The following is a 23,054-nucleotide window of genomic DNA, read 5'->3' on the forward strand; positions in this document are numbered from 1 at the left end:
TGGGAATATAGCCTAGAGGTAGAAAGCCCCTGTGTTCCATCCCCAGTAACACACACACACACACACACACACACACACACTCTCTCTCTCTCTCTCTCTCTATATATATATATATGTGTGTGTGTGTGTGTGTGTGTGTGTGTGTGTGTGTATGTATATGTATGTGTATATATGTACATACACACATACATACATAAACATACATATATAATATACGTGCATTTTTCCTATTTTACTGTGAAGTGGCTTTTGTGCTAGAGGTGTTTAAAATACACTATGAATATGACTGAAATACTCACTAAAAATAAACAAGCAAGGAGAAAACTATGGTTGTTATTTCTTCTACTCATTGCTTGTACTTCCCATGATTTTAAAGAAGGAAGTCAGAAAGCTGTATTCTGTGCATATTCCCTTTTCCCTCTACCTATTAATAATGGTTTTTGTCAGTGAGCTGATTGTGTCATTGTTTTTATAATTACAAATAAGAAGCTGTTCTTGGCTTAACTGGCTTTGTATCCACTGGGAATAATACAATTTTTGTAGTACAGAATATTTGCAAATGTATTTTACCCATGCCAGAAACACAGAAAGTGAAGGCTCACTGAAGACCAGGGCGGAGAGAGGAAAGGGCGGGCACTCATTTTTTCCTGTAGACATTTATTTCTTTGTACCCAGTGGCTTTTACCTTACCTCATTCCCCGCTCCTTTCATACACCTCTGGGTGCTAGCCTGAGCTTTGCTGACCACTCTGTACTCTGAGTTGTGTAGCTGGGACAATTTTATTTTACAAAACTTTTTTTTTGTGTGTGGGTCTGGGGATGGAACCTAGGGGCATTTGACCTCCAAGCTACACCCTCTGCCCTATTTTTTATTCTTTATTTGGAAGCAGGGTCTCACTGAGTTGCAAAGGGCCTCTCTAAGTAGCTGAGGCTGTCTGGGAACCGCGATCCTCTGGTCTTTAGCCTCCCAAATGCTGGGATTACAAGCATGCACCACCACACCCAGCTTTTTACAAAGCTCTTCTAAACCAGGCATGTGTTGGCATGGCCTGAGAAGCTATTTACTTATTATTTATCTATTTATTTTACTTTTGTGGTACTAGGGATGGAACCCAGGGGCATTCTACCTTTGAGCTCTACCCCAGCCCTATTTTTTATTCTTTATTTTGAAACAGGGCTTCACTAGGTTGCAAAGGACCTCACTGAGGTTGTCCGTGAACCAGGATTATCCTGTTTCAGCCTCCCAAAGCGTGTGCCGCTACACCTGGCTCTGAGATGCTATTTACTAAGTAATGATTGTATCCTGTTTAGGAGCTTCATGAGTTTTATGATTATGTTAATGCTCAAGGTTTTGATGGAATTATAATTGATAGAATACTCATGGGTATAAGGAGAAGGTTGGGAGTAAGGGGTGGAGCGAGGCTTGGATGAAGGAAGGTGCTACAGTTTGAGTGTGGTGCATCTCCCAAGGATTTACTGTGATTAAGGGTTTGGTCCACAGGGCAGCATGTGAGGGGGTGGTGGAACCTTCAGGAGGTAGGGCCTAATGGGAGATCCATAGGTCATTGCCCTTAGAAGGGCTTGTGGAATCCAGTCTCACTCTCTGGCCACTGTCTGGCTCGGTGAGCTCCTGTGCCCATTCTCTCTCCAGGGTGTACTGTCATCTGCTCCCCCTACCAAAGGCCAAGCAGATGGGCTACCTCCAGCTTGTATTTTAACCTCCAAAATTGTGAGTTAAGTAAATTTCTTTTTATTAGTTAGCTGCCTCCGGTGTTTGATAGCAGTAATGCAAAGCTGACTAATATAGAAGGGCTAGCAATATCTGTGGTGAATATTACTTGATAATACAAAGGAGGCAAAATTCCATTTAGCCATTTGGGCATAAAATAGTCATAGTAAAATACGTGAACCATGATCCTCCTGTTTCAGCCTCCAAAATGCTGGGATCACAAGAGTGTGCTACCATGCCCAGCTCATACAAACACATCTTATATGGGGGCTTAGACATTATAAACCCAGGACAACTACCCCAGTTGCATAATGATCAGAATGCCTTCCTGATGGAAACTGAACTAAAATAATTCTTTCTCTTTACAGATCTTATATTGTACTTTAAACACACCTAGAGTTGACATGGAAAAACTTCTGGGAGGGCAAATAGGTCTTGAGGATTTCATATTTGCCCACGTGAAAGGACTGAAAAAAGAAGTGAACGTGTATAAATCTGAGGACTCACTTGGGCTCACCATTACAGATAATGGTGTCGGCTATGCTTTCATCAAGGTAAGTTAGAAAAAGAAGCAAAACATCACAATTTAATTGACTTAAGGGACTTAAGAAAGTCTCTGAGGTTAGAGAAAGTTAGAAATGAGCTAGTTGGTAATTGTCTTAGTCAGCATTCTCACAGCTGTGATTGTGTGAAATGACCCTGTAATCAAGAGGAAGATTTTTTTTTTTGGGCTCATAGTTTTGGGGACCAGTCCATGTGAGGCTGCAGACCTGGTATCTCAGGGCATGGGGGTGCTACAAAGTGGAGACAGGGAGAGCACAAGGCTTAGCTCTCACATCATGGAGTCTGGAAAGCAAAAGAGAGAGTGAGAGGGAGTAGGAACCATATCCATCCATCCATATATGTATACATAATTGTGTGTGTGTGTGTGTGTGTGTACACATGTACTGGGAATGGAACCCAGAGGTATTCTACCTCCATGTTAAATCCCCAACCTGATTTTATTTCTCAGTTTTAAACAGGGTCTCAATAAGTTGCAGAGGACCTCACTAAGTTGCCAAGGCTGACTTTGAACCTGTGATCCTCCTATCTCAGCTTCTCAAGTACTGGTATTACAAATGTGCACTATCATGCCCGGTTTAGTTTTATTTTACAACAGGGTCTTATTAGGTTGATGAAAGTCTCACTACTGGCTGAGGCTGTCCTCTAGCCTCCCAAGTACTAGGATTATAGGCGAGCACTACCTGGCTCAGTTTAGGAGGAACCATATATAACTCCCTCAGCAACATCTTCAGGGACTCACCTTCTCCCACTACACACTCCCAGCCTGGACTATCACCCAGGTAAATCTATTACAGTGGATTTATCCACTGCTGAGGTTACAACTAAGACCCGCTTTCAACACTGCCACCCCATTTCTGTGAGGGCTGGGGGACACACCAGATCCAAACCATTACAATAATGTTTCATTTTCATTTCAAAAGATGTTCAAAGACATCATTTTTCCATTTACCATTTTTTTCTGAGTTTCTTTCCTTTGGTTTGAACTTCCTCTAGAATTTAGAACTTATTAAAAAGGAAAGATTGGTCCTGGTGCCTACTCCTTATCTATAAATTTTATCCATGTCTGTAGCTGTAAAATCTGATGACCTCCATTCTAATTCCTAGTGGTTTAGTGTTACTTTTGAGACTTTTGGCTAACTTCATGTCTTTAAAAATACTCTTCAAATCTGGGTGTGGGGGTGCATGCCTGTAATCCCAGTATTTGGGAGACTGAGACAGAGTAATAGTAGGTTTGAGGCAGCCCTTGCAACTTAGACCCTGTTTCAAATTAAAAAATAAAATGGAGATGGAGGTATAGCTTAGAGGTAGAATGCCTCTGGTTTCAACCTTCAGTACCAAAAAAAGGTAGACAATTCTTAAAAATAATTCTGTTGTAATGAGTGTAGTTGTCCCTTGGTACACGTGGGAGATTGGGAGATGCAAAAATCTGCAAATGCTCATGTTTCTCATATAGTACTTGCATATAACCTACATATATCTCCTATATACTTTAAATCATCTCCAGATTACTTATTTTACCTAATATGATGCACAAGTTCCATAAATACTTTATATTATATTGTTTGGGGAAAAATGACAAGAAAAAAAGTTTGTTTTTAATACAGATGTAATTTTTTTTTGAGATGGTGTCTTGCTATGTTGCCCAGTTTGGCCACCATCTCCTGAAGCAGGTGATCTTCCTGTCTCAGGACAGATGTAGCTGTAATACTAACAGCTGACTTATATTGAATGCTTACACTAGGCACTTTGCATACATTTTCTCTCTTGCTTGCTCTCTTTTGTGGTATAGGGGTATTGAACCCAGGAGCATTCTATCTCTGAGCTACACTCCCAATCCTTAACATTTTTTTTTTAATCTTTGAAATAGGGTCTCACTAGATTGCTGAGAGTCTCACTAAGTTGCTGAGGCTAACCTTGAACTTGTGATCTTCCTGTCTCAGCCTCCCAAGTACTAGGATTACTGGTATGCATCACCATGCCCCGCACGTTTTCTCATTTAATTGTCACCATTATATTTTGTTGGTGTTATATCTTTTCTTTTTTATTTACTTTTATTTTGAGGTATAACAATTTTTAATGTATAGCTTAATTCTGCATACTAATAGCTGTGTAACTATCACCCAGATCAATGTAAATTTCATTTTTGCCACCCCAAAGGCTTCGTTGTGCCTGTTCCCATCAGTACTCTCCCCTACCTCCATAGCAGTTACTATACTGCCCTCCCTCACCATTTGCTTCTTGATGTTACGGACTTAATTTCTGGCTTCTTTCGTTCAGCATCGTTGCTGTCTGTGAGATCAGTCCATGGTCAGGTAATTTTAGCAGCCCCTATCTTACAGATGTAAAAATAGGATCAGGAAGGGCCAGTAGCCTGCCCAAAGTTTTGTAGCTGGATAAATTCAGGATTTGAATCCAAGAACTCTGCCTTCATAGCTGGCATTCTTATGCGCTGAGCTAAGAATTAGTGACAGACTTCACGAGACACAGCTTGTTGTATGTCTTTTTGTCCAAATCCTGATTTGCTGATGCAAATGGTTTGGGGCACGTTATCTTCTTAACTGTAAATGGCACTTCAACGTCCCACTTGATGGAGTGACTATTTTTAGCTCTGTGAAAGATAGGGCTGTGCTGAAGGTTGAGTGGGTGACCAAATGGAAAGTCCATGAGTTGGGAAAGTCATGTGGGATGATCCAGGGGAAGCTCAGGACATGCGGCGTGGGCAGCAGTCCTTTCTAATGTCAGCTGAGAAGGGCTTGGAAGTCTTGCAAACATGTGTGGATTTTTTAGATGTTAGCCTCTGACGTTCAGAGCTCCTGTTTCTATTTTTTGAAAATAGGCCTTGTCCAATATATGACTAACTCAGAGTACTAGTTACTAGCCCCGGGAGAGACAGGAGCCGGTAGCAAAAGAGTGGACCATAATTCAAACAGCATACAGTTCACTTTTAATTTATTTATTAATTTATTGCTATTATTTTTTGGTGGTTCTGGGGATTGAACTTGGCTACATTCTATCTCTGGGCTATGCTCCCAGCCATTTCTATTTTTGTTTAGAAAAAGAGTCTCATTAAGTTGCTAAGGGTCTCCCTAAGTTGCTGTGGCTATCCTTGAACCTGTGATGCTCCTGTCTCTGCCTGGCTATAAATTTTTTTTTTTTTTTTTTTTTTTTTTTGTGGTACTGGGGGTGGAACCCAGAGGCTTTCTACCTCTGGGCTATGATTCCAGACCTATAGACCTATTTTATATTTTATTTGGAAACGGTCTCACTAAGTTGCTTGAGAGCCTCACTCAGTAGCTGAGGCTGGCTTTGAACCTGTGCGATCCTCCTGTCTTAGCCTCCCAAGCGTGGGGATTACAAGCGTGCGCCACCATGCCCAGCTTGGCTACAAATTTTTAAAATATGAGATAATTTCAATTTTTAAAATATGAGATAAACATATAATGGAAGATTGTAATAGTAGAACTCATATATAATTTACCCAAGTGTTCAGTTTTTATTATTTTCTACATTTGCTTTATTTTATATACTTTTATGTTTACATATACATATGAATGTATACAAATTTATATGGTTAGGTGTAGTGGCACACACCTGTAATTCTAGTACTTAGGAGGCTGAAACAGGGGGATGGCAGGTTCATGGCCAGCCTTGGCAATTTAATGAGGCCCTCCAGAACTTAGTGATATCCTGTTTCAAAACTAATAAAGATAAGCCAGGTGTGGTGGTGCACACCTGTAATCCAAGTCCTTGGGAGACTGAGACAGGAAGAGTTCAGGTTTGAGACTAGCTTTAGCAATTTAGCAGGACTCTCAACAACTAGTGAGACCCTGTTTGAAAATAAAAAATAAAGCCAGGTGTGGTGGTGCAAACCTGTATGTGGGAGGCTAAGACAGGAAGATCTTGGTTTGAGGACAGCTTCAGCTACTTAGTGAGGCCTTCTGCAACTTAGTGAGACCCTGTTTCAAATTAGAGAATAAAAAATAGGGCTGGGAGTGTAGCTTGGAGAATGCTCCTGAGTTCCATTCCTAGTACTGCAAACAAAACAAAACAAAAACAAAAAACAAAAACCAAGCCAGGCTTGGTGGCACATGTCTATAACTCTATTACATGGGAGGTTGAGACAGAAGAATCACAGGTTCCAGGACAACTTCAGCAAGTAGTGAGACTCTCATCAATTTAAGACTGTTTCCAAAAAAAAAAAAAAAAAAAAAAAAAAAAAAAGGCTGGAGGTAAAATGTCCTTGGGTTCAATCCCCAGTATCAAAATGAAACCAAAACCAACAACAAAACAAAAAGAGTTGGGGTATAGCTTGGAGGTAGATTGTCTCTGGGTTCTATTCCTCATCTGTCTGTCTGTCTGTCTGTCTGTCTCTTTCACACACACACACACACAGACACACACACACACACACACACATGCATGAAAATGAGAAAGAAAATAATAAAACTATAAAATAAAAGAAAAATAAATTTAAAAAATAATCAAGGATCACAAGGATAGAGTAGACAGAGGGGGGTAAAAAAAAAAAAAAGCCGGGGTAACGCAGGCCTTTGAGCATAATCTCAGTTTCTGGGAGGCTGCGTTCTCACAGGTTTGAAGACAACATCACCAATTTAACCTCCTCAAGTTAATGAGACTGTTTCAAAACAGAGGCAGAGTCAAAGGTAGAATGCTTCTGGGTTCAATCCTTAGTACCCCAAACAAAAGAACAAAAAAGTCAAAAATTCCTTGTAGCCTAGAAACATCTCTCTGGGATTTCTGAGGCTGGAATCCACCAGATACAGGGTGGATAGTGTGTCTCTGGCAGTTTATTGTCGTTCCTCTCTGCTCTTGCCAAACGAGTAGGGCTGGCGTGCAGGCCTAGCTGTGTTTCTTGCTGAACAGGTTGTGGCAGAATGCTGACCCTGCCAGGCCTATTTTCTCTGGGGTGCGCCCAGGGGCGTGGCACCTCTCAGGCTGTCAGCAAGCCTTTTTCCCCATACGAATTTTGGAAGAGGACGGACCAGCTGAGGGCCGAGTGTATATTGGGTGCTGCGTTTTTTAGTCTGACACTGGTGAGCCTGGCAGATGGCCGAGCCGTGGCGGATCCCCAGAATGCCTCCGAGGGTCGGGGAGCTATTGAACCACCAAGCTATGGCTGGATGGGGATGCAAGACCCAGCGGTAGGCTAGCCTTGATCCCAGAACCTGGGACCTGGTCGCAGCTAAAGCACACTCACCTGGTGTCCCTCCACATCTAGAGGGAAAGATGGCTGAGCTACTATACCTCCACACCCCATTCCTTCCTATCTGCAGCAGAGCTCCCCTCCTCCGGGGTTGTCCTGACACCCCACTTAATGCTTGGTTTTCTTACCTCCAGAGCAGTCTAGTCTCTGTCAGCAGGACCCTTGTTACCATGGCTCTTGGTTATAGCACTCTAAGAGGTTATCTCTGTTAAGCACAGATGCAGTGAATTTCCTGAATGCTAGCTCATTGTCCAGTCTCCAGGTGCCCTCTGTTTTTAAGCCCTTTGTCTGGAGGGTGCCATGCCATGAGTATCTGCCACCTTTCCTCCCTCCGAGGGAAGGGAGAGTCCTCTTTCCCTCAGGTGCCAGGCACCAGGTGCTGGCTTCTTTCTTTCTTTCTTTTTTTTTTTCCCCCTTTGTTATTCTCCTAGTCTCTGACATTCCCCTGGCTTGATTTTTGTGCTATTAATTTCCAGCACTCTCTGGTAGCCACTCACCTCCACAGCAGGTGCACACCTGTTGCTCTGTTTCTGGCTGCCAGGGAGCAAACTAGTGCTGGGCGTCTCTAGTCTGATGTTGTGAGCCTCTAGCGTTATCCCTTGCTAATCTTTTACAATCTAGAGTAGTTTCTTGGCCTTTTATAGGCTATTCCTTAGTCTGAGGTTTTCTGATGTTTCTCATGTTGAGGCAGGTTGTGCACGTCGGGAAGGAACATTACTTAAGGAATGCTGTGTTCTCAGTGTGCTGCATCAGGAGGTGCAAGAGGCTGGCTCATCTCATTATTCGTGATTTTAACTTTGGTCACTTGTCTAGGGTGGTGTCTAATATCTTCACTGCAAGCTATTGTATTTTCCTTTGCAATGAATAAGTAATTGTGGTGAGATACTTTGAGATTATGAAAATATCCAGTTCCCTTACCCCACAGATCTAGTATCTGTTGGCGTATCTTCCTTGAATCAGTTTTTTCTATAATGGTTACATAATGATAATTTTTCTAATGCCATCATCTGGTGTATTTCTTAAAAAGCATTCTATTGTAGAAAAAAGCACCTCTCAATTTATTTACTTATTTATTATCAGCATGGGTGCTTTGTTTATTTTATTCAATATTTATTAAATATATTACTATCATTTATTTCTTTTTTTTTTTTGTGGTAATAGGTACGGAACCAAGAGGCATTCTACCTCCAAGCTACACCCTCAGCCCTATTTTTTTTTGTTCTTTATTTTGAAACAGGGTCTCACTGCATTGTGAAGGACCTCATAAGTAGTGAAGGCTGGCTGCGAACCACGATCCTCCTGTCTCAGCCTCCCGAATGCTGGGATTACAAGTGTGCACCACCACGCCTGGCTACTATCTTTATTTCAACGTTCAAATTTTCTGAGATATGAACTACAGGAGTCCCTTTAAGCTGGCTCTTATGTTCAATCAATATGGCTACCATAATTTTTTTTGGGGGGGGGCTATTGGGGATTGAATCCAGGGGCATTCTAACCTCTGAGCTCTACCCTAAGCCCTGCTACCTCCCCTTTAAAAAATTTGAGACAAGGTCTTGCTAAGTTACTGTGGTGGCCTTGAGCCTACAATCCTCCTGACTCAGCCTCCCAAGGTGTTATAGGTGTGTGCCTCCACATTTGACTTAAAATCCCCTTTGTGTGTGTGCTGGGGACCGAGCCCAGGGCCTCACAGACACCAGGCAATGCGGCACCACCGAGCCCCTGCCTGCTATGCTTTATTTTCATCTTGCCCCACAAGGTTATTCCTTGGTGTTCTCATCAAAATATTTACTTTCCCAATCTTCAAACATGTATTCATTTGCTGAATCCCACTCTATACACAAACTAATTTTAGCATTGCTATATCCAGAACACTATGAAAAATAAGCCCATTACGAAGAGCTCAAAAGCCGGGCGTGGTGGCGCACGCTTGTAATCCCCGCGCTTGGGAGGCTGAGACAGGAGGATCGTGCAGGTTCGAAGCCAGCCTCAGCTACTTAGTGAGGCTCTCAGCAACTTAGTGAGACCCTGTTTCCAAATAAAATATAAAATAGGTCTGGGAGTATAGCCTGGAGGTAGAAAGCCTCTGGGTTCCACCCCAGTACCACCAAAAAAAAAAAAAGTTACGTGGCATTTTTCTCTTCTGCTTTCCCCAACTCTGCCAATTATGTTCTTTATTCAAAATATTGCTGAATCCATTTGCTTGCTTCTATTTGCGTTTTTTCCTCATTCATATTTACGTTTTGTGTGTGTGTGGTACTGGGGATGGAACCTAGGTGCATTTAACTCTGAGCTATGCCCCCAGCCTGATTTTTTATTCTTCATTTTGAAACAGGGTCTCACTGAGTTGCAGAGGGCTTCACTAAGTAGCTGAGTGTATATGGGTACATATAAGATGCTTGGCAATGCTCATAAGCAAGAGCTAATAATTTAATGGTAATGACAATAACAAATCATTATGTAATTAGGAGAGACAGCAATTGCAGAGAAATGCATTTGACAGCGCTGCATGATTTGCCCAGGTGAAGCTCCTCAGGTGAAAAGACAGTACACTCAGGCATTCATGGTTTTATTACCCAGGACTCAGCATTTCTCAGGAGAAAAGGCATATCAATAACTTAATCAGAAAATTCCGAGTATACTTTTAATAAAACTTATAAATTTGTAGTGTAGTCTAAGAGAGGAACTGGCAAATATTTTCTCTAAAGGGCCACATAATAAATGCTTTGTGTTTTGTACAATCTCTGTTTCAAATATTCAACAAAGCCATGGATTGTGGCATGATCACAGCCGTGGAGAGTACTTGAATAAGCAAGGATGTTTCTCAGGGAGACTTTACTTTTGAGTACTGTATTTTGGGTTTCATATCATTTTCAATTTATAAATAAAATTTTTTTTTATTTTTCTGGGGATTGAACCCAGAGGCATTCCACCTCTGCACTACACTGCCAGCCCTGTTTTATTTTTTGTTTTGAAACAGGGTCTCGCTAAGCTGCTGAAGGTCTCACCAAATAGCTGAGACTGACCTTGAACCCGAATCCTCTTGTCTCAGCCTCCTAACTCTTAACTTACAGGCATGCAGCACTGCACCTGGCTACAGTATTATTCTTAATTTTGAAAAACCATTCAAGAAAGTTAAAATCAGCCAGGTATGGTGGTACATACCTACAATCCCGGTAATCAGGAGGCTGAGGCAGGATGAGTGCAAGTTTGGGGCTAGCCATAATAATAAATAATAAATAAATAATATGTTTATAATAATTAATAATATATTTATCATAAATATATGATAAATAAGACAGAAGGGTTGAGGATATAGTTTAGAACCCCTGAGTTCTAGTACTGCCAAAAATAAATACATAGGACTGAGGATTTGGGAATGTAGCTTAGTGGTAGAGTACCTCTGGATTCAATCCCCAGTACTGCAAAAACAAAACAACAACTGCAAACAAAACAAAAACAAAAAAGACAAAAGAACCATTCTTAACTAATGGACGATATAAAAGTGGGCATTGGGCCAAATTTGAACTGTGAGCCATAATTTGCCAACTGCTGCTTTAAAAGAAAAGACTTGTACTTTGTACTTTTATTTTTTATTTATTATTTTTGTGGTACTGGGGATTGAACCCAGGGGCATTCTACCTTCAAGCTACACCCCCAGCCTTATTTTTATTCTTTATTTTGAAACAGGGTCTCACTAAGTTGCGGAGGGTCTCACTCAGTAGCTGAGGCTGGTCAACCTGTGATTCTCCTGTCTCCGCCTCCCAAGTACTGGGGTTAACAAGCATGCGCCACCATGCCCGGATACTTTGTACTTTTAGATTCAAAATAAAAAATAAAGTTTTATAGCATGCAGTTAATGAATGAGATTAAATTGTGTTTTTTAACCCAAATTTAGAACTATAATAGTTTATGAGTAATCACAAAATTATCATTCTTAGAACATCTCCTGTAGAAATCTTCATGATTTGGCATATTTTTACTTTATTCTGATTTTCTGTTCTTTTTCATCCCAGATTCTTATCTGCTGCCGCTGAAAATTACATATGCTTTGGCTTTTCTTCGGGGTGCCTGGATTCATGCCCTGCTGCCTATTCTGACTTCTGGTAACTGGCTTCTCCTTTGGGCCAGTCCTCCGCTGGTGACCTTTAGCACTGCTTAGATAGATGCCTGTTCCTTCGACCTTTAGTCTATTAGTAAGAATTGCACATGACTTGTAAGCCTCTACTTATAAACTTTATATAATACTTTTCTTCTCTTTTCTCTCTCTCTCTTTTTTTTTTGTGTGGTACTGGGTATTGAACCCAGGAGTGCTCTGCCATTCAGCTACACACTCAGCTCTTTTGGTGTTCTGGTAAGTTGTAGAGGGCCTTGCTAAGTTGCTGAGGCTGGCCTGGAAATTGTGATTCTCCTGTCTCAGCCTCCCAAGTTCTGGAATTATATGTATATGCCACCATACCCAGCTATAATGCCTATTTTTAATAAAATTATAGCAATAAATCTTAAAAGCTAAAGTAATATGTACTAGATCATTAAAATTTGCATGGTATAATTGAAAAAAGAAAGTAGTGTATCAAGAACTTGATTAAAATAAAAATTAAGCTGGGCGTGGTGGCACATGCTTGTAATCCCAGCATTTGGGAGTCTGAGACCAGAGGATTGCGGTTCTCAGAGAGCCTCAGCTACTTAGTGAGGCCCTCTGCAACTCAGTGAGACCTGGTTTCAAAATAAAGAATAACAAAATAGGGCAGGGAGTGTAGCTTGGAGGTAGAAAGTCCCTGGGTTCTATCTCCAGTACTGAAAAAAAAAAGTAAAAAATAAAATAAAATAAAATAAAAATTAAAAAGCCAGGTTTGTTGCATGTTTGTAATCCTGGTACTTGGGAAGCTGAGACAGGAAGATTGCATGTTTGAGGATAGCTTTAGCAAATAGACTCTCACCAACCTAATGAGAACCTGTTTCAGAATAAAAATAAAATAGAGCTGGAGGTGTAGCTTGGAGGTAGAAAAAAATTTAAAAACTTTAAAGTTAAATAAAAGTTAAATATAGATTTTCTAGGTTTTTTTTAGTTGCTAAAATGATTATTTTATATATCAAAACAAATATGGGGTATAACTTAGAGTAGAATGCCCCTGGGTTCAATCCCAGTAACACACACATACACACACACACATACACACACCCCAAAATAAAATTAAAAAATGCCCAACCTTCTCAGATTTGTCTCTTACAAGTTTTTTTCCTGATGAAAGCATTATGGAGCAGTTCAGGTGCATAAGATAAGTTTATCTCAACTCTGAGACACAGTGACCAATCATTCTATTGATTTGGAATACACTGTACCTCCACCTGGCAAGGATAGGGAGGATCACGGGTTCAAGGCCAGTCTCAGCAACATGGCAAGACCCTGTTTTTCAAAATAAAAAGTAAAACAGGGCTCGGGCTGTAGCACAAAGGTAGACTGCCCCTGGGTTCAATCCCTGCTACCACAAGCCATTGTCAATATGATCCCCATTATGATGTGAATCTATAGTATACCAAAAAAAAAAAAAAATAAAAAAGAATAGTGAATTAGTCAGTGTTCTCCAGAGAAACAGAATAATTAGATAAATAGACATGTAGATACATAGATGTAAATATTTTAGGTGTGCATAGATAATTGATATATACAGATATATTCATATAGAAGAGAGAGAGAAGAGGGGAGAGAGGAGGAGAGAGAAAAAGAAAGAAAGATAGATAGAGACTTATTATAAGAAATTACCTTGTCTGTTATTCGGCATATACCTATAATCTCAGTGACATGAGAGGATGAAGCAGGATGATAACAAGTTTGGGGCTGCCTTTGGCCAATTAATTAGACCCTCTCTCAAAATAAAAAATAAACAAGGGTTGGGGATATAGCTCAGTTTTAAGAGTGTCAATGACTTTAATCCCCTGCACCGAGAGAGAGAGAGAGAGAGAGAGAGAGAGAGAGAGAGAGAGAGAGAGAGAGAGAAAGGAAGGATAGAAGGAAGGGAGAAAGGCAGGAAGGAAAAAAAAAAGAGAAATTGGCTTATACAGTAATGAAAGCCCCATGTTCAGATAAGATAAATGTGGGATTAGTCAGCAAGCTGGAGACTCAGAAAATACAAAGATTATTTCTGGTCTTAGTTCAAGGAACTCAGAGCCTGGAAAGCTAATGGCATGATTTTAGCCTGAGCATGTGAAGGCTCAAGATACAGAAAGTCACATTATTTTAGTTTGTATCTGGGGACATCAACAGTTCAAAAACCATCAGAAAAAAAAAAAAAACACTTCTTAGTGGAGAAATAAAGTTTTTAATTTTTTTTTATTCAGGTCATCAGCTAATTTAGATGAGGCCCACTTAGAGATGGCAATCTGCTTTACTTAGTCTGCTGATTTAATTGCTTATGTCATCTAAAAACACACTTAAAGATATCCCTGAATAACATTTGACTAAGTATCTAGACACCCTGTGGCTCAAACAAATTGACAAAAATAACCACCACACACAGCATGCCTATTGTTGTATTTGCATAATACATTTAAAGATTATGCCTATCATAAGCATGCTTTTATTCACTTTAATTCTAATATCCAAGTGTTAAGTCTATACTTAAAAGTCTAGGGAAAGAATTTGAAGGCTATCTAACATGAAGGCTATAGTATGACCAGCCAGACTTAGAAAATCAAGGACAATCTCTATATCTATATATCAGTCATTTCAACAAGAGTCCCACTGCTACAGAAGTATACTGTTTGAGCTTTTTCTACTGACTACATTTTTAAACTTTAATTACAAATGCAAAGACTCAAAGAACGGTATAATCTTGTCTAAGAAGACTGATACCTGATAGGAGACATGATTATTATTTGGGACTCAGTAAGGGTGATTTTATATATATTATACATACACACATACACACACACACACACACACACACACACACATTTTTTTGTGGTAGCAGGGATTGAACCAGTGGTATTCTATCTCCAAGCTATACCCCCCTCTATATTTATTTATTTATTTATTTATTTATTTATTTATTTATTTGCTGAGACTGGCCTTGAGCTGGTGATCCTCTTGTCTCAGCCTCCCATGTACTGGGATTACAGCATGCACTACTGTGCCTGACTTTAATTTTTAATTTTGAAACAAGGTGTTGTTAAATAGCTGGGGCTGGCCTTGAACTTGTGATCCTCCTGTCTCAGCCTCCCAATTACTGAGGTTACAGGTATGCACTACAACAATGGTTTCAAAAGTCATTTATAAAAGAATTTTCTGGGACTGCTGGGCATGGTGGCGCACGCTTGTAATTCCCGCACTTGGGAGGCGGAGACAGGAGGATCAGGCAGGTTCAAAGCCAGCCTCGCTGGCTTAAGAGATCCTGTTTCCAAATAAAAATATAAAAAATAGGTCTGGGAATGTAGCCCGGAGGTAGAAGGGCTTCCAGAAACCCCAATACCACCAAAAAAAAAAAAAAAAAAAAGAATTTTTCTGTGAGGCATGGCTCGCCACAGGATTACGATGGTGAATAAGATTCTTTCTCTACCAAGGGTACCTCAGTTTAGCAACAGAGTGAGAAGTAAATGAACAGTTGCACTGTGGTGTGTTAAATCTGGCAAGTCAGTTGATTTCCTGAAGCCTCAATCTTCCTATGCAAAATGTATAAAAAAATCTTCCTATGTAAAATGTTTAGCTTAGATCTCAGTATTTATAGCAAAAGTGCTGTAGAATACCAGAGGCATCTTATCCATTCTTGGGGGAACGAGGAGGAGGGTATCAGGAAAAGCTTCCCAGAGGATGTAGGGATGTGAGGAAGCTCAGTTCTGAATAATGTGGATGATGAAGAGTGGTTGGAGGTAAGATGGTTGGTTTTGGTTGCTTGATCTTCCATTTTTAAATGAACATTAAACCCTGTTGCTAATATGTCATCATATGCTGTATGGAACAGCTCCAAAGCATGAAAAGTAGTGGTACACAGTTTTCTTTTATGCTATCATTAATTTTCTTTCTTTCAGAGAATTAAAGATGGCAGCACAATTGACTCAGTTAAAACAATCTGTGTGGGGGATCATATTGAATGCATAAATGGAGAAAATATCGTTGGGTGGCGTCACTATGAAGTTGCCAAGAAGTTAAGGGAATTGAAAAAAGAGGAACTCTTTACCATGAAGTTAATAGAACCCAAGAAGGCATTTGGTAAGTTTTGTGTGCTTGTGAGCTGTCCCTTCCCCTGTTTCTCTTTCTAAGAGAAGAGAGCACTGTTGTGTGATACTCTGCGCTTTAGCGTGGCGTCTTATCTAACCTATCAGCTGAGAACAGAGAACATGATGGGCAGCATTGACTTCAGAAGACAACTGCTGAAGGAGGAAAAAAGGCCTTGTAGAAACACATTTTTAAAACAGACATCGGAAATTATCAAGCCTAATGTCTGCTGGCTAAATTTCATGTGGCCTATCTATTCTTTGAGAACAATACATTTGAGAACAATACATTGTATTGTTTTCATTTTTGCTGAGTGGTAAGATTTTGAATTGAACTCTTTAAACCATAATAACTGCTATTCATGGACCTCAGCAGCAAAAATTTCAGTTATATACAGAAATGTATTTAAAAGTTATTGTGTGTGTGTGTTATTAGGGATTGAACCAAGGGCTATGTAGCACTTTTATGCGATATCCCTAGTTCTATCCCATTCTTTATTTTGAAACAGGGTCTAAGTTCCCAAGGCTGGCCTTAAACCTATAGTCTTCTTGTCTCAGTATCCCGAGGACTGGGATCACAGGCATGTGCCACCATGCCTGGTTCTAGTCTGTGTGTGTGTGTGTGTGTGTGTGTGTGTGTGTGTGTGTGTGTGTGTTACTGGGGATTGAATTCAGGGCATTCTACCAGCCCTACATTTTTTTTTTTTTTTCAGGGACAAAGACAGGTTTTTACAGGAAAAGAGGGGCTACACATTCAATGGTGAACACAGGCCATCTTAAGAGGGAGGTCTTATAGTTCTTTTTTTTTCTTTTTTCTTTTTTGCGGATCTGGGGGTGGAACCCAGGGGTATTCGATCTCCGAGCTACACCTCCTGCCCTAATTTTTATTCTTTATTTTGAAACCGGGTCTCACTGAGTTGCAGAGGGCCTTACTAAGTAGCTGAGGCTGTCCGCGAACCACGATCCTCCAGTCTCAGCCTCCCAAATGCTGGGATTACAAGCGTGCGCCACCACACCCGGCTCTCATAGTTCTTTTATTTATTTATTTTTATTTTTTTGGTACTGGGGATTGAACTCAGGGGTATTCTACCTCCAAGCTACACCCCAGACCTATTTTTTATTCTTTATTTTAAAACAGGGTCTCACCAAGTTGCGGAAGGCCTTACTCAATAGCTGAGGCTGGCCACGAACTGAAAATCCTCATTTCTCAGCCTCTTAGGTACTGAGATTACAAGCGTATGCCATTATACCCAGCTAACAGTTCTTCTTTTATAAGAGACTCTGTGAAGGGGTGGGTAGCAGTGCTACTTTTTAAATTTTTTTTTTTTTTTTGTGGTGCTGGGGATGGAACCCAGAGGCTTTTTACCTTCGTGGTACACTCCCAGACCTGTTTTCTGTTTTATTTGGAAACAGGGTCTCACTAAGTTGCTGAGAGCCTAAGTAGCTGAGGCTGGCTTCGAACCTGTGTGATCCTCCTGTGTCAGCCTCCTAAGCGCAGGGATTACAAGCGTGCGCCACCACGCCTGGCTTACTTTTTAAATTTTGAAATAGAGTCTTGCTAAATTGCTGAGGCTGGTCTCCTGTCTTAGCCTCCCAAGAACTAGAGTTACAAGCATATGCTACCATGCCTGGTTCTAGTCTACTTTAAAGACCTCCTTCACCTCTACTTTTCCTCCACTGGCATTTTGAATTTGGCAGCCTGGAAGAGGATGGAGTAACTCTCTCTTTGTGTGACATCTGTCCTGTCTAGTTTTAGCCATCACAGCTGTATTCCAACCCGCAGGGCCATCTCATCTACATGAGAATGTGCTAGCTTTTCTCCGACTACCCTGAACTATTTTCATAAGCCAAATAAAGGCTTTGCGTTCATCAGTGTTGAAATATCTTTAGCAGAATCATTCCTGGCCTGCCCTTACTCATCCGTGACCCCACCACCCTCTGTTCCTTCCCTTACTCACAGAACACAAATATCCCTTCTGGTTTGTCTCCAGTGCTGTTTTCCCAAAGCAGTGAATGAGTGTGATGGGAGAATCCAGTGGCTCTGGGGAGTCACAATTTCCTTCTCTGAGCCTCTGTGTCTGGAATTAGGAGTTATTCTCCACTCCTACATGATTCTGTGCCATTTAGTGGAAATACAGTGTAGGTTACATTGCTTTTGGGAGACAGAGTTGCACAGAAGGTATAAGAAAAAAAAAACGCCTCATGCGAGGGCTGCTTCTGGAGGAACCAGCCTAGGATCCACTGTGGCAGTTCTGTGATTCTGTCTGGTAGTGCAGTGTTCGTGCTCTTTGCTCACAGAAGGCGGCAAGGAACACCCAGCAGCTCCTTTTGAAACAATTTTGGGAGTTCACCTCCCCAAGTAGCGCAGTGTATAATCTGATAGGGTATAGGTAGTTTGAGATAAATATTCTTATTTGATTTAGGCTTTTTGTAAGTCAAAGCTATTCTCTTAGTACAACTCAAGGGTTATGGTTTCTTCCTACATTTATCTCGAATACCTAATCAGTTTTCTAGTTTTTTCTGTTTATTTTTCCCCTGGTATATGTAACTAAATCTTTTTTTTTTTTTTTTTATGGTACTGGGGATGGAACCCAGGGGCCTTCTACCTCCGGGCTATACTCTCAGACCTATTTTATATTTTATTTGGAAACAGGGTCTCTTAAGTCAGGCTGGCTTCGAACCTGTGTGATCCTCCTGTCTCAGTACAAATATGCGCTACCACGCCTGGCTGCATCTAAATCTTTTGATCTAAATCTGTGTCTGTAGGAAGTTGCTGATACACCTTAATTGAGAACTAGGTTGCCAATAGTCTTGAGTGTTACAGAGGCGGCTGTATTCAGCTACTATGGTTCTGTGATTAGAGTTTTCTTTGATGGCAGAGAGATGCATAGTAGTGAAGTACTTCACTTCCATCTATAACTACAATCGAACCTGCCCTCTGTTGCCTCATGAATTCCATATTTGCGAAGCACCGTGGGTAGGACTTTTTCTGAGAGGTATTTATTTCAGCATCCCTAATTCTATTGGTATGGTATGTTAGGACATCTGTAGAATGATGTTGGAGCAGGGATAGGATTTTATTTTCTAAACTGCTGGTCTGTATACATTTTCTACTCTGGGTTGGTCCTTGACTCTGGGCTCTAGCTTGTGGTATCTCTCTTAGAGGCAAGCCTTGCCACTCTGCTCATCCTACAGCCTTTAAATTGGAGACTTTTTTTTTTGCCTCTGGGATGAAGGCAAAGCTAGTTTGTTTCTCATCCTCTGGCTCCACCTCAGTGCTTAGCACTTTGCTGGAGAGGAAGTATACATCAGGAGGTACTTGGAGGATCAGGCTTCCTCCAATTCTCTTGGTCCCAATCTTATCTTTTCCTATATTTCCTCCCTTTTGTCCTGTATTTTCCAGCTTTATCATTGACTCAGGGCCAAGAAGTCAAATTTCATGTCCTTCATGAATATCTATCTGGCTCTCAGTCCTCTTGGATTCCTACCAGGAGAAAGGGCCAGTCTAAGTGAAGCAGATTTTTTATTTTTTCTGTAGTCACTTAGCCCACCTATGCTAAAGCTAAGCCATTTCTAGGATCTTACCCAAAGCTGTCAGAAATGGCCACATACTCCAGCAGTATTTTGACATTTTCCTTCTAGCTTCCAGGGGAGCCATGCCTATTTCCCAAAATTCAAGTGTGTGAGGTTCTGCAGTGGTTTAACAAGGGGCTGCAAGAACAACTCCTCCACGGTAGGCAGGGAAATCCCTGCTGTTTGCTCCAATTTCTGTAACATAGGCCCAGCACTTCCACACCTCACTTCTAGGGGTCAGAATGTATGTCAAGATTCTTTGAGAGCTGCAGAATAAACACTGTCTAATTTGAGAAGAAGACAGTTGTTAGAAGACTACCAGTTTGGTTTCAAACAAAGACAGTCGATCAAGCCTTGGGAAGGTCAGAAGCCTACAGGGATGTATGTGCCAGGAATGTTAGTGGCATCAACTTAGTGGAATCCCTCCAGTTATTTTATGTCTTTGTGTCATTTCACTCAGGAGTCAAATTCCTAAGAGGAAGCTTCCTTTTAGGTAGGACAAAAGCAGCAGGTGCCCATTGCGCTATTTCTTCTAAGTGGCTACATTTTGCTCTGTAGGCAGAGCAGTGTTGGCTTTCTCCTAACTTTTAATCTGACTCCAGCTGTGTATGACAGGCTGTCAGGCTGGGAGTACTGGGATATATATGGAGGAAGAAGAGGATCATCAGTGGCTTCAAATGTCGTTCCTTAAGGATGTGACTTTTCTGCTGTGAATTGAGTGCCACTAGCTGCATAGTAGTGGACCAGCTGGGATGATGATAGCATCAAACTTTCTTTCAGGGAAAGAGTAAGTAATATTTTTCATGGTGCTGGACATTGGATTCATAGGGGACCATGCTCTACTGATTGGATAGTACAGTGGGAAGGTCCCTCACTTATGTATCCCACAAATTGAGAAATTCCTGTGTTCTAGGTGCTTTGATGGGCATAGTGGATGCTAAGAAGGAAGACTAAACTTTTTGAGGAGCTCACAGTCTTACAGATAGTTGTTATGGGATGAATTGTAGCCTTCAGCATTCATATGCTGAAGTGCTAATCACCAGTATCTTTTTTAATTCTTTTTTTAGTGTTGGGGATTGAGCCCAGGGACATTCTACCTCTGAGCTATACCCACAGCCCTTTATATTTTATTTTGAAACAGGAGTCTTGCTAGCTTGCTGAGCGTCTCACTAAGTTGCTGAGGCTGGAGAGAGAGAGTGGGGGGGGCGGGGGGAGGATTTTAACCAGTAATGAATACGCTAAGAAGTTAGGAAAACAATTCCATTCACAATAGTCTAAAAAAACAAAAGACTAGAAATAAATCTAACCAAGAAGGTAAAAGACTTCTACAAGGAAAATTACAGAATACTTAAGAAGAAATATAAGACACTGGAAAGTAGAAAGACCTCTCATGTTCATGGATAGGCAGAATTAATATCACTAAAATGACCATATTGCTGGACATGGTGGCCAACATCTATAATTCCAGTACTTGTGAGGCTGAAACAGGAGGATTATACATTCAAAGATAGCTTCAGCAAGTAGTGAGACTCTTATCAACCAAGCAAGATTCTGTTTCATAATGAAAATTAAAAAAATAGGACTGGTGGTGTACCTCAGAGGTTCAATCCCTGAGTTCAGTCTCCAGAACCAAAACAAACAAATAAGTGAAATAAAATGGGAGGGGGGAAGGGGGAAATTCTCTAATGCACATGATGTACATTAAAAAACATATCAATGTCAATCACTAAGCCAAACATTGAGGAGGGAGGAGGAGGAAATGGGGTATGAACTGGGTAAGGCCTAATTGGGTGATGGGTGCATGTATGCCTCCACCATCTTGTACCCCATTAAGATGTCTGATTACAATGTACCAGTAAAAAATTTAAAAAGTGCCATATTACCAAAAATGACATACAGATTAAATGAAATATCTATCAAAATGCCAGTGATATTCTTCAAAGAACTAGAAAAAACAATCCTAAAATTCATATGGAAGAACAAGAGACTCAGACTAGCTAAAGCAATCCTGAACAAAAAGAGGCCTCACAATACCCAATTTCAAATTATGCAACAGCACTACGGTAACATAAACAGCATGGTGCTGGCATAAAACAGACACATAGACTAAAGGAATAGATGACACAGAGGTCAACCCTCACAGATACAGTCCTCTGATTCTTGACAAAGGTGCCAAAGGTATATGTTGGAGAAAAGAAAGTCTCTTTAATATATGGTGCTGGGAAAACTGGATATCCATATATAGAAGAATAAAACTAGATTCTTATTTCTCAGCTGCAGAAAAGTCAACTCAAAATGCATCAAACACCTAAGAATGAGATCAGAAATTTTACAACTGTTAGAAGAAAATAGGGGAAACTCTCCAACACAGGCACAAGAGGTTTTAACCAGTGACCTGGAGTTGTGTGGCTAGGGTGAGGAGTGGAGTGTGGTGTTATTCTTTGAGATGAGAAAAGCCCAAAAAAAAGCTGCTTTCCCAGTTGGCTATTTTAAAAGACTCCCTCAAGCTGGAAGTGGTGGCGCACGCTTGTAATCCCAGTGTTTGGGAGGCGGAGATAGGAGTATCGCTATTTGTGGTCAGCATCAGCTACTTAGGCTCTTTGCAATTCAGTGAGACCCTGTTTCCAAATAAAGAATAAAAAATAGGGCTGTGGGTGTAGCTTGGAGGTAAAATGCCCCTGGTTTCATCCCCAGTAGTACCAAAAAAAAAAAAAAAACAACAAAAACAAAAACAAAAACAAAAACAAAAACAAAAAAAGACACCTTCAGCCGGGTGTGCTGGCCTATACTTTTAATCCTGGTACTTGAGAGGCTGAGAATGAAGAATCACAGGTTCGAGGTCAGCCTCAGCAATTAGTGAGACCCTGTTTCCAAATTAAATAAATAAATAAAATATTGCCTGAGGTATAGCCTGGAGGTAGAAGGCATCTGGGTATCTGGGTTCCATCCATAGAACCCCCCCCCAACACACACACACACACACACACACACACACACACACACTGAGAAAAAAAAGATACCTTCAGAATCTTGTGCTGGTCAGAGTTTAAATCAGTTTCCCAATAGTAGGTCTCAACCAGTGTGCTTAGAACACTAAGAAAAATAGAGTTGAAAGTATCGTATCATAGGGTTTTGAGAGTAAGGTTAAATATTTGTTATAATGTATGTGTGTTTTAGTTTTACCACATATGTTCCTGTATATTTGTGGATTATGGCATAATGTATATATTTTATACTATGACTCGCAGCTAAAGAATATTTAAAAGCTATGGGTTTAAATAGCTTTCCTGTTGAAAATTTGTAGTTTAGTGGGAAATCTTTCTCATGCCTAACATGGTTTTTGCTGGTCAGCTGCTTTCTGATGTAGACTTTTTTTTTTTTTCCCCTAGCCGTGTGTTGGTGGCAACTTTCCCAGTCCTTATCGGCTGGAATGTCTCTGGTGGTATTTTTTAGGGAATGGCTCACTTCCTTTCCCCTTTTGCCAGTGAAAAAGAACATGTCTTCCTAATGAGCTCAACCCTGCAGTTTGCCCTGTAAACCTAGATTTTCCCAAGGCTATGCAAATTTACTTTTCCATTTAAGTGACTCTTAAGATCAGACTAGTCCAAAGTGTTCATTTCTAGAAGACCTTTTGATTGCAGAAAAAAATAACTATTAAACCTGTGAAGCTTTGATTCAGTTTTGCTTAAAGGAGTCTTGACTTCATTTTTCCTGGATAACTTGTCTAATTTATGATTGTTGCTTTTTACAGAAGAAG

General features: G+C 40.6%; 1 protein-coding gene across 1 annotated transcript in view; it reads left to right on the forward strand.

Annotated features, from left to right (window-relative positions):
- The window catches only part of GIPC2 (GIPC PDZ domain containing family member 2), a gene marked incomplete at its 3' end in the record, with an annotated part of 91,682 nt that overhangs the window by 33,702 nt on the left and 34,926 nt on the right, over nucleotides 1-23,054 (forward strand). The window contains exons 2-3 of the mRNA XM_080691448.1: nucleotides 2,097-2,282; nucleotides 15,539-15,719. Of these exons, the coding sequence (XP_080547574.1) occupies nucleotides 2,097-2,282; nucleotides 15,539-15,719 (367 nt within the window). The remainder of the gene's footprint in view (nucleotides 1-2,096; nucleotides 2,283-15,538; nucleotides 15,720-23,054) is intronic.

Source organism: Muscardinus avellanarius, assembly GCF_963383645.1.
Source record: "Muscardinus avellanarius genome assembly, chromosome: 3".
Taxonomy (NCBI): Eukaryota; Metazoa; Chordata; class Mammalia; order Rodentia; family Gliridae; genus Muscardinus; species Muscardinus avellanarius.